General features: G+C 40.7%; 2 protein-coding genes across 4 annotated transcripts in view; one reads left to right on the top strand and one right to left on the bottom strand.

Annotated features, from left to right (window-relative positions):
- LOC115403558 (protein FAM126B) overlaps positions 1-3,696 on the bottom strand; it is a 36,826-nt gene extending 33,130 nt beyond the window's left edge. For 2 of the 3 annotated variants that reach the window (XM_030112505.1, XM_030112506.1), the window contains exon 1: positions 3,553-3,694. The gene's annotated coding sequence lies outside the window, so the exon portion shown is untranslated. Of the gene's footprint in view, positions 1-3,552 lie in introns of all 3 variants that reach the window. The other variant, XM_030112504.1, reaches the window with a different exon arrangement.
- Positions 3,697-4,802: 1,106 nt separating this feature from the next.
- On the top strand, positions 4,803-10,787 carry LOC115403566 (CASP8 and FADD-like apoptosis regulator). The gene is made up of 10 exons (XM_030112514.1): positions 4,803-4,955; positions 5,195-5,495; positions 5,605-5,710; positions 5,958-6,093; positions 6,958-7,016; positions 7,102-7,129; positions 7,310-7,356; positions 7,461-7,539; positions 9,011-9,509; positions 9,596-10,787. Exons 1-10 carry the CDS (start codon positions 4,949-4,951, stop codon positions 9,723-9,725), a joined length of 1,392 nt encoding a protein of 463 aa, XP_029968374.1. The 5' UTR covers positions 4,803-4,948; the 3' UTR covers positions 9,726-10,787.
- The last annotated feature ends 1,401 nt before the right edge of the window (positions 10,788-12,188 follow it).

Here is a 12,188-nt window from a genome sequence, read left to right as displayed (position 1 = left end):
GCTTTAAGTAAAGAGTTACCAAACACATTTTACCAGCAGAATCATAGCTGAACTGTTGTTCAATACATTGTAACGTGTTTCCTTCTCCTATTCTCATGGGATAAATACTCTACATGTTGACACAGTGAATCAGACAGACTTGACACAGAATGTTCAGTTCATTTTTGATTCTGAGTGGTGGCTTAATGATTAACCACTTCATCTGCCAACACTGAATTGTGTCAACAGGTGAGAGATGTAAACAAAGCAGCCCTCACTGTGGAAAAAGAGAGGTGGGTAAAACACTGAACTGTGAAATCAACCAGGTTTCCTGAACAGCAGAGTAATGATTGGAAAGATATTGCCATGAGGAATGGACATCTCCCTTCAGGAAGATAAAGTTAATCACAACATGATATCATTTCCACATCAAAGCTAATCGAACGCTGGCAGTGCAAACAGGGTACTGTCAAAATAAATACATTTTTAGAATGATTTTATTTACTATACACGTACACGTCAACATAAAAAAAACCTAAGGTTACTTTTACAATCTGTAGCACAGTGAAACACAAAAATTGATCAACTTTTTTGGAAGACACAGTCCTACTCCAGCTCATTCGACACATTTAGTTTCTCAAATACAAAACTGTTTTTCCCTTTGCAGTGTTTCACAAAACTACCAACCATATGACTATGACTTCTAATGTGGATATTTTTAGCCATTTTAACAAGAACTGAAGCTAAATAACCTGCAGGTTAAACTATTTAAACAACACAGGAAGCGGTGTTGGCCATAAGGGAATTCTGGCATCACGCTGTTCATTCTTTCGTGAACTCTTGCTCGGCTGATAGGGAGACACGCTGTACATCAAAGAACAATCTAACACTCAGCCGTGGCTGAAACCTGGCAGTGTGGTGAGTCAGCAGCGCCACAGCTCTCTCACCACACGCCAACCACATATCCAGCTCACACAAGCCTGCACGCAGCCAGCATGGCTGGACTGACTTTACTCGAGTGCCGTTCACACATCACGGATCTGATATGGACACGCGGTACAAACAGATGAAGGAACGTATCCAAATCAAATTCAGAAATGCTATTTGCGCGAATCCTCCGGGGACAAAATGACGGTTCTCACATGCTTAGCCTTGCGGGGACAACAACAATCACAGCGATTCAGCTTTTCTCTGATGGAAGCAGAGGAAGGGCAGGGGGGCTTGCTGCCTGTGTGATCCTTTGGCTCTGTGGGAGTGAGTACCATGGAAAATAGTCCCCACTGCTAATCCATGACAGGCTAATTACAGCTTTGATCCCCTAAGCGTGTGCATCGTTATTGGTGGGAGGGGGGCATTGCACTACGGGGCCCAATACAGTTGTGGTTAGATTTCGTTCTGCTTTAGAGATGTCTCAATGTGCTCACAACAGGAACAGATGTGCATCTATGAAACAAGGTTGTACACTCTCAGCCAAGTCAAACACTATTTTCTACGTACCTTCAAGTATTACATTAAAAAATATACACTTCTGCTCTATACTATAAAAAAAATTGAGTAGCAAACAAAACTGTAGACCTGGAGACAGAGACACAGATTAAGTGGGTAAATGGGAGTTTCTGTCAAAAATAGGCCACAGCTCTTATGATAGCCTGGTCCCAAAACACATGGTGGCAGAAATACACCAAGGGAGGAGGAGAGAGCAGGATGACAGTTGAGGATGAGCAGCAGATGGCATGGAATTATCTGGATCTTCAGCTCCACATCTTTGTCCATAACGCCATTATTTCAATGGTGATTTACTCATCCAAACCAATGTCACTCCAACCAGCAGTAATTTAATTTACTGATTAAAAAAAAAAAAAAAACAGACAAACGTCACTCAAAGTAGCATCCAGTTAATTTACTGGTGTCAGTGTTAAAACGGCAACTTATCCGTGTTCGAGGACAGCTAGGAAACAGCAAACTGGCAGGATAGCACAAGAGAGAAATGAATAAGTTATGTTACTGTTGTAAAGAGTGTTGTGTGCTAGTTGCTTTGAGCCCCGAACAACTGGTTTACTGTAATAAACTGTTCTGACAGTGTATAGTTTATTAAACAGCACGGGGCGTCAGCGGGATCCCTGCTTTAGCCTGATGCTGCAGGTACAGACACCCAGCTTGCAAACAGCAACTCAGCCAAGATGTTTCTGAGTGCCAAGATTAAGCAACACCAAGCCGCGGAACAAAGGCTTATATGTCAATGTCTGAGCTTGCTCTTGTTTACTGAGTCAACGAAGAAGTTGACAAAATTGCAGGAATCATTGCGTAAAACACGCACACAAAACTTGTATGTCATATAATGCTAGTAAATCCATAATTTTACAGCGGGGATTAAAATAGATAGATATCCTATCAATAGTGACAATATTGTTGAGAATAAACAATATCTTCTGTATGTTCTAATGTTATCTATTAAAGAAATAAAGTAAAACAAAGCCATATTTTGTAATAGATGTGTTGTAAATAGTGTTTGTTGGAGGTTATTCCTGTCAATTCCTATTTTCCATGCTTAGTCACTGTTATGCCTTGTACATATTCATATTTAATATTGCTAATTACTCTGTCTTATGTGACATTTTAACTTTTCATTATTCAATGTGTTAACGCTCTGACAATTTCACTCTGGAATAAGTAATTTAAATTCTATTCTAAAACTTATGGAATTATTGGATAGCAGGTGGTATTTTTACTAATTTCAGTAATATCTTATTTATTACTTTTGTGTTACATACGCTGATTGAATTCAGCAATTGATCACATAGGGTATGAGGGTAATAACACATCATTCAGCTGTGATGGGGCTTTTCACAAAAATATTCCCACTGTCCCAAACTTAACCTTTCTATATAACAGTATGTTGAGTTTGTTACATCAACATAAAGAATTATTGGTAGCTCATTCATGAAACGGACATCAGGTCTGTCTAGTAAAGTTAATAATCAAACACAAAGTTTTGTGTTTTGTTATAAAACACTTCTGATACTATTTATCAGAAATACTCCCGTTTGAATGCGACCTGAATAATGGAGTTTGCCTGTGTAAACACGTAGAATTGTCCGCACACCTGCTGGTCTACCTGCTGGTCTACCTCTCGCACTGACCCCCGGTGATGTTACGTAGCTCCGCTAGCCAGTCACTTCGCCCGCTAGCTAACGTCTGGCACGCTCGCTGCCACGACAGCCTGAACCTGAACGCCAACGTCAGCTACCTTGTAGCCCGCCTCGCACGCCGCTAGCATGCCTGTTAACAGCCAGCAGCAGCTGGACATCCTCGGTTTCCATCAGTCGTGACCAGGCCGAGACCGCTGGCTGCCGGGGAGCCAGGGTCCGACCGCCGAGGCATCCGCCGTGTTGCTCCCCGAACTGAGGGCTGTCGGCGCGGCGCAGCCCGCTGCCGCGTCCACTCCGCGGGGTTTACATCCACATCAACACGCCACGGCAGCGCTGATGATGGTCCAACTCAGCAGCAGCCTCACTGCGACTACCTGGGAAATAGTGACTGTGTTTCCGAGCCAGTAGTGAAGGAAATACTCACTCGGTAGGTAGCTGTTGGTGGGAATGTCACACGGAGACCGTGTCGGGGAAGCAAAGGAGGTGGTGGTCGCCCGGAGCGGTCACTCAGGTCGAGTATCTTCCCTTGAAACGGCGCCTCTCTCCGCCAGCAGGAGCTCCGTATGATCTCTCCACACTGCAATGGTGCTGAACCAGAGCGCGACACGATTGGAGGATCCGAGCGGAACTCGGAGCGCGTGGTGAGCTCGCAGCGGCCTGCAGGGGGCGCTGCGCTGGTGCGTTCATGAGCGTAGGAAAAATCACCGGTTTCAGCTCAGTGCGGTCCACCACATCGTAATCATCTCGATTTTTTTTATTTGTTTATTTACATAATTTTCAGATGGAGGAAAAAAATTACGAATTGACTGGTAAAAGAAAAAAACTGAAAAATAACCAATACAAAATTATGTCACAAATCTTTTTTTCTTTTCTTTTTATTCGTTTGTACAAAATAATATAATACAGTTTGACAAGAAATAAAACCTGACTGTGCATAAGAGGAAAGAAGCCCAAGCACCAAGGCACACTTTGAAAGAATCCACATAATCAGAAACCAAGGTTTATATGAAATCCTCTCCATCAATCACCTCCAAGGAAATATAGATGAAAAAGGACCAAGACACAAAGTACAGAGCTAGAAGTACGAGAAGTACTAAACCACACAACATATCAACTCAGAATCAGTTTGGACAGGAGATATTTAAAGAATTGAGCCTGGCAAAAGGAGAGCAAAATATTTTTTTTCATTCAGCATCCGACAAAGATGAAGTATGAAGTAGAAAATGCTTCTATTTGTTAAAAAAAGAAAAAAATCTATGTGACTCATTTATATATATTATAATTACATTACATATACATCACATAAAATTGTTACTCATGCTGTGGTTAGTTAGTCAGGACACAGGCATCCATTTGCATCACCTTCATTTTCTCTAACAGGTCCCAAATTCTTCAACATAGCTAGACAGACAGATTCAATCGTGTGTTCACTGTTATGAACTACATACTTCTGTGTGAGTTATTGTTGCATATGCCAGATAAACTACATATCTTTTTTTCTTTTCATATTTGCTTTATTACTATATATATTAAGGGTCACATTAAAATAAGGCACTAATGCAACTGCTTCAAGTTCGTGGTTTCAGTATGACAAATGTCCTTGCTCTACATACTTTACATTGATGACTGTTGGTGATCCAACAGTAGTTTCCGTGCTTCTTCAAAGCGAAGCCGCTCCTTTAAATACTTTCACTTTCCTTTCTCTGTTGTTTCATGGCAGTGCGCGATTCTTGTCGAAGAAAGAATTCGGGCTTTACCCACGTCGAAACGGATACTTATCATTCCTGCGCGTTTCCTGTTGAACCCCGATTCCCAGAGGAATGTGTGGTAAGTTCACCCGTGCACGAATAAGGTGCTTTCCCGCGGACACTTCAGGGCTCGTGCGTCATCTCTTCTCCATTCTCGGTGCTCTGTTTCCGGAATGTTTATTCAGCTGTAACGTCGCTTTGTCTCGCCCAACTTTAGCCACTTTCGCTCTATTTTTTTTATTGAAGTCGGGCACAAAATAATAAGATAACTTCCAGGCGGGTTTGTGTGTTGGTCGCTTGTTTTGGTCTAAAACTCAGATTCCATGGACGTCCCGGATGAACGCCATCTCCAGCAGATCAACCAGATAGCAGAGGCTCTGAGCAGCGGCGAGCGCAGGACCCTCTCCTACCTGTGCGAGTGTCTGGACTCGGACAGCAGCGTGGCCCGGGTGAAGGAGACCCTGAAATGTAAAGTGCGGTGCCACCAGGACGCGCGTCTGCTCCTGACGGAGCTCATGCTGCGTCTGGGGCGTTTCGACGTGCTCACAAAGTTGTACCAGATCGACCGGAACGACGCGGAGGGAACTCTGAGGTACACACAAGCCCTGCCGGGATTCAGGTAAGACTGATCAGGTATCACTGATCGATATTTTGCAAATCAACTAAAAAACAAAGTGGCGAATTGAAAACAATATTTGAATAATCCTGTTTTTTTTTTCTTTCTGAAGAGTATTGATGGCTAATATAAGTGAGAATCTGCTCAAAGAAGATCTGGATGCCATGAAATTTTTATTAGGCAACACATTATCCCGTGAGAAAATTGAAAATGCAGAGGTAAAAAGAAAAGCGATGGCTTGATTATGTTTCGTTTTTACTCATTTATTATTTCTTTGTATGTGCACACGAAGCTTAAAAGAAAAGTGAATGTGATAATGATCAAGTTTTCTTTTCACTCAGTACGGAAGTGAAGGAAACATATTTATTATATTTACACCATGTAGGCTACATACATACCATTTACATGCAAAGATTCCTTTTTTTATTTCCATTCCCACAAAAACGTCCACTCATTTCTCTGCAGAACTTCCTGGATGTGATCATTGAAATGGAGAAGTTGGATTTGGTTTCACCTGAAAGAGTTGACTTGGTGGAGAAATGTTTAAACAATATTGGCAGAATTGATCTGGCCAAAAAAGTGACAGCTTACAAAATGTCAGGTGAGCAGACTTCTTTCTGAATTGCATTTTCAGACTGAATTGCTTGAAATTTGCCTCTGAAAAAGAATGTCTTTTCATTCTTACACTCGATTGATGAATTTTAAGAAAGAAAAAGAGAAATGGATTTCAAACTGAGTGATCTGCATGTCACACCAATTACGTGGTCAGTAGCACTAAATAATGCTATAAATCTTAATAGAAATCTGATAAAAGTATCCAAAGCACACAAAAAAAACAGAAACTGAAAGAAATGTTCTTATAAAAAAAACACACACACACAAAAAAAAAAACAACCCAAAACTAAAGCAAGCAGCAATTTCCCATCATCTTTGAGCTATATATATATATTTTTAATATCTGTAGGTGTCGGAATTAACATCAAACACCACATTTTAGTTTTGATATCATTAAAGCCTCTGTTTCAGTCAGGTTTGCTCTTAAATTATAGTCAAACTATAACATACTGTAACTCCTATGTGATGTGAAACTTTTAGTTTCATAAAGTACTGTGGGGATAAACCTCTAAAAAATCACCACTTGATGACTTTGGACAGGAAATGCGATTTAATTTTGAGGAGAGTGGAAAGAGAATAATAACGGGCCCTTTGTTGAAACTGCTGTCCATGCACATTTGAGCCACGTGTACTTGAATTGAAGTATGAGGAAAGAAGTAAAGGGAAAAAAAGGAAATTCTATTTGAACTCTGTTCACTTCAATACTGTGCAGACGTCCACATCACATTACTCAGGCAAAGGAAACATGTGACTCTTTATGACAAAGTAACTTTGTGTAAACTAACACAGTCATTAGATGTGTCATATCACCACTTATGCTTCTATTGTTGCTTTTTCACACCTTCTGCAGTCCAAACACTTGGTCCAGTCTCATCGCCACAGCAAAGTCACAGTCACAGTCAAGTTTCTGTGAGTAAGACACTATGCAAAACTTATCTCATATTTCCTCCTTTTATCTTTCCTGGTATATTGATCTCTGTCACTTTCCCTGCAGCAAAGAGGTGGACAGTCTCAGTGTATTGGTAAGACTGGCTAAACAATGTCTCAGTAATGCAACCGATAATGTTCATGAGAATACCATTTTCAGTCAAACTGCTGGAACTGTCATGAGTGATTGTTACATCTCATGAAGGTTACAGTTTAAAAGTGTGGGAAAGCCCCAGGTCACTCATGTTTTTCTTTTCATTGCTGTTTGTTAACAGTCAGAGGAAACATGGTGTCGCCTGTAGGCAGAGAGCAGAGCTCCCAGGTAAGATTTTCAATTTCTGTTGGAGCTTTTTCTACATACTTTAAGCAACAAGTCCTCCAGTGAAGCAGGTTCACAGTTTCTTTGCTTGCGCTCTTCTGTTTCAGAGTTCACGAGAATCCTACAAATTCAACGCCAACCCTAGAGGGGTTTGTGTGATCATAGACTGTGTGGGTAACGATGGAGGTGAGACACATTACCTTACGTTGCAGTGGCACCAGTACCACAAAGTCCAACACTAAATTCCAGCAGTCCTGTGTTCAAAACTGACCTTCAGTCAAACTATCACAGATGACACTGCTCACCCTGATGCATCAGTATGCAGAGAGGGTAAATCTAAATATTTTTACAGATCGGCAGTGTTGTTATTTGGTTTCCAATGAACAGAATTGTACAGCGGTTATCAATCTCTCGCAACAGTGAGAATATCCTGAATTGCATGTTCTCTTTGTGTATATTGTTTGGGTGTTCTGAATTTGTGACTCTGGTTCATCACCTATTTTTTTTGTGATTTTCTATATCTTTTTTTTCCCCTTTGATGGACTTAGAATCTGTCCAGAGTGTTGGATTATCTCACACGATACTGTGGCAAAAATGAGTATGTGAACTATTTAAAATGTCAAAGTTCCATGTGTAATTTTATCATAGAACTTAATTATATTTATTGAATTCAATTCAGCGATTTAGTTAGTTCATTGGGGTCAGGAATGGATTTAGCCAATAGAAATAAAATCAGTCAAGCAAGATTTGAGCACCTGCTGGAATTAAAATGAAGACATTTAATCAAGAAATGTTGATTTGCATAAGAATGGAAGAGGTTATGAAGTAATAATAGATACTTCAAGGATTTATCAGTCTTCAGTTCAACAAAGTGACCATAAGTGGAAACCATCAATACTGTTGCCACTTAAAAATGGTCGTGACTCGAACAGGAACACTTCAGACTGTTCAGTAAAATAAAAACTGAGACATGAGTGATGGCTCAAAACTTCTCTCTGTACCCGAGTTTACCATATGCAAAGAAAAGCGCTGTTTTCCAAGGCAAATATTAGTGCAGGCGTGCAGATCATCAAAGAGCACCTTCATACACTACAACACAACTGTAGAACATTTTTTAGACTAACAACTGGCGCAGGCTATTTCTAAAAAATAGTAAGCAAAGTAAAATAGAAATTCTGACACCTAAAATTCAAATAAGTCAAATAGTCCAATATAAAGGTACCTTAAAAAGTTATACATTGTCAAAATAAGGTACAGATGTTGAATAAACACTTTCACTTCCATTCATTTATTTTCTATTGGTCGTTATCCAACTGCACAGTTCAACAGTCCATCACAGAGACAGCCACATATATTCACATTCATACCTGTTGGGAAGCAACAACTAGTCAGTACAAATGTAGTTTTTGATTTGATTTGATTTGGAAACCACATAATCCACAGAAAACCCACAGATGCACGGGGAAAACACCCAAGCTCCATAGAGAAAGCCCCCCCTGAAGCACAGCAAGATTTTCTCATGAGATAAGAGAGTGAACCACAACAACATAACCCTTATAACACTGTGTGGCCCTCAAGTTACACAAAACAATAATAATAAAAATTTTTTTTTATCAAGGATATGCCTGAACTCTCGTTTTCTTCCCTTGTTCTTTAGGAATGTTGGCAGAAACATTCAAAGCCTTACATTTCAACGTGACTCTCCACCAATGGCTGAGTGTCAGTGACATGCATGCGGTGCTCATAGACATCAGCAGACAGAGAGAGAACTTCAGGGCCGATGCTTTTGTCTGCTGCATCATCAGCCGCGGTGCCACAGATCACCTCTTGGGCACTAGCGTGCACGGCAGGGGTCTGTCTATGGCTGCTGTCAGACGTCTCTTCACCGCTGAGGCTTGTCCCTGGCTGGCTGGCAAGCCCAAGCTCTTCTTCATCCAGAGGTACAGCGTTCTGGAGTTTGTGCCCCACGCCAGGATGGAGTACCGGGACGAGGACCTGGAGACGGACGGCTGCGACAGTCCGTCCACATCTATCCCTGTAGACGCAGATGTGTTCTGGAGTCACTGCTGGACGGAGGAACATCAGCTGGAGAGAGAGTGCCATCACTCCATTTACCTGAAAGCTCTGACCGAGGCCCTCGGAAAATCCCACAGGAGGTACAGACAAGCAAGGACAACTTTTCAACTTTTCATTTTGTTTGAAATTAAAGCAGAACTTTTCTCCCTGTTTGTGTTTTTGACAGGAAAGCCTCTATTGTCGACGTCCACACGGAGGTGAACGGGGCCATCTTTGAACACAACAAGAGGAACCCTGCAGCAAATTATCACATTGATCTCAGACACACTCTGACAAAACAAGTTTTCTTAGACTGACACAGTTTTCACTGAATACCTCTCAACTCTCACAGTGCAAGGTGGAGTGTGGAGCGCCTCAGAAGAACCTTATTTTTGTGTGTATAGTGACACCTACTGGATGCAACCACTAAAAACACTTTTTAAGAATAGAAGCAAGTTTGAGTTGTTTTCTGATCTTTAACTTATTTCACTACAGCTAGAATATTTTATGTACATTTACATATGAAGGATCCAACCGGTCAGCAGAAGGGAGCAAACATCAGTACCATTCAAACATCCTGTTCATTTGCTTATGTGCAGCTTATTCTATACTTTTCAGTATTTAGTGTTGTTATCTCACAGAGTGCAGCTATATTAAGACTTTAACCCTTTCAAAGTTTTCTTTTTTAACAAATAGACAGTTCATTTGGCCTGTTGTTTACTTTGTTGTTCTATTGCTTAATCACCCCTTTATTACACATTGATGTGTGTTATTCTTCAGTTTGATTTCACTGAGATAATTTGGAAATGTTCATGCAAGTTTACTTTCAATTTTGGATCGAGATGTCTTACACCTAGTTACCGGTACATATATGAGAGTGACAATATATGCCATTTTTTACAAACAGTTTTTGTCTTTTTGTATATATTACAAATAAATATTCTTTCTAAAACATGCCTTCATAAACAACTTATTTATGTGATTTATTTATTATATCTTTTTTAAAGTTTTTTTTTTAATTTTTCTAAGTTTTCTAATCTCTGATTTAAAGTTCCTGAGGTAAATAATTTTTCTTTACTAAAAAAGTCAACACTGCTTTTTATTTACAATACAATTTGTAACAAGCTTTTTTTTTATGTCTTTCATTTTTAAAATGTATTCTTTTTTATACAGCATCAATATTTGTCATATTGTGATAATCAAAAATGAATGCGTCACCTGATGCCAAATGTCATTATCTGGAACCTGTAACACCATGAACAACTTCTTGATTAGCTCTTAGTCAGTATTTCTCACAATTATTTGTTTAGCTGCATGACACTTGGAGACAAATTAAATGAAATATTAGATACTAATCTTAATAAAACCTGGTGTCTTGTATATAAACCTTGCTTCCTGGTAGTTGCTTCTGCTCCTGTGTAATATATTTTCTCACAAAAATGCGTGTTTCCCCCAACAAATGCGACATCAAACCTCAGACTAAGGCTGAATCCCATTTCACCCCTTAGCCCTTCCCCTTGGCCCTACCCCTCGTTTTGCGCGTTCACGTGGAGGGGTAGGAGTGTCCCAATTGTCATTATGACGGAGGGGTAGGGCCAAGAAAGAGGGCCAGTCACCCCTCCAAAAGGAGATTCTGGAGAGGCACACTCCAAACGGAGGGGTATCGGCCGATGGCGAGGGGCGCTTGTTCTTTCAGCCTAGATCATGCCTGGCGGGCGGGGTTAATTCACTTCCGCATTGACTGGAGTGATCGTTTCCACACCCGCGCATTCCAGGCGCATTCCAAACACAACAGATAGACGATTATTTTCAATAAACTGGTTTCTTCAACACGGCCCGCCTGGAATGCGCGGGTGGGAAACGAGCGCCCCCGCCAATGCGGAAGTGAACTAACCCCACGGTCCAGGTGAAAAAAACAAGCGCCCCTCGCCACCGGCGCCACTGGATGACAGATTTCTCAGAAAGCCTTCCAAGATCGGCAAGATGGCGGCGTCCGCAACGAAAGACGTTCATAAATGTCAGTATTTTGTCAATTAATAAAGTTTTAAAATGTAAGAAAAACATTCTTCTTCGGCAGATAATTGTCGCATCTGCTTACGTCATCGGCAGCGGCGACTACTGATGACGTACGCGATTGTCGGAGGGGTGTCCCAATTCGGAGGGGTTGACTTTCTCCCCTACCCCTTAGCACTCCGTTTCATAGGCGGAGGGCCAAGGGGAAGGGCCAAGGGGAAGGGCTAAGGGGAAGGGCTAAGGGGTGAAATGGGATTCAGCCTAAATGTTAATATGAGTCAGTGTTAATATGAGTCAGTGTGTCCCTTTTAAATGTCTTTCTGGTGACGTGATTTGAAGTTAAGGATGCTGGCTTTCATTTGCTTTCATTTGATGAAACATTGTTACTTGCATTCAAAAGCAAAATTATTTCTCTATTTTGATTTTAAAGTGTGGGAAGTGTGGGATGTTGGGATGTGGGATGTTGCACTGAGAACAAACAAAAGGTTTTCAGAGTTGCACTGTGCATCCAATTACAGAGTATTTTTATTTTCAGAGTCTAAAAATCATATTCCCTTTGGTGGTATGATCACCTATTATGTCCCGAATTTTTCTTTTTCATTTCACTTTAAAATTCACCTCCTCAAATATTTCATAGCAAATTAATGTGTAATCATTCATATTTTTGGTTTCCATGACGTATTGAAATTAACACTCCAGATAACTTAATTTGTGAGGAGATAAATTCAGAAATGAGCACATTAGAAAACCCATCGTTTCCTTTCTGT

The sequence above is a fragment of the Salarias fasciatus genome, chromosome 16 (assembly GCF_902148845.1).
Source record: "Salarias fasciatus chromosome 16, fSalaFa1.1, whole genome shotgun sequence".
Taxonomy (NCBI): domain Eukaryota; kingdom Metazoa; phylum Chordata; class Actinopteri; order Blenniiformes; family Blenniidae; genus Salarias; species Salarias fasciatus.
The sequence above is the reverse complement of the archived record's forward strand: the minus strand, read 5'-3'. Positions and strand labels throughout refer to the sequence as shown.

Coding starts and splice junctions, on each gene's coding strand:
- LOC115403566 (XM_030112514.1), top strand. Junction 7,130..7,309: donor TGGACAGTCTCAGTGTATTG/GTAAGACTGGCT, acceptor GTTTGTTAACAG/TCAGAGGAAACATGGTGTCG. Junction 7,357..7,460: donor GCAGAGAGCAGAGCTCCCAG/GTAAGATTTTCA, acceptor CTTCTGTTTCAG/AGTTCACGAGAATCCTACAA.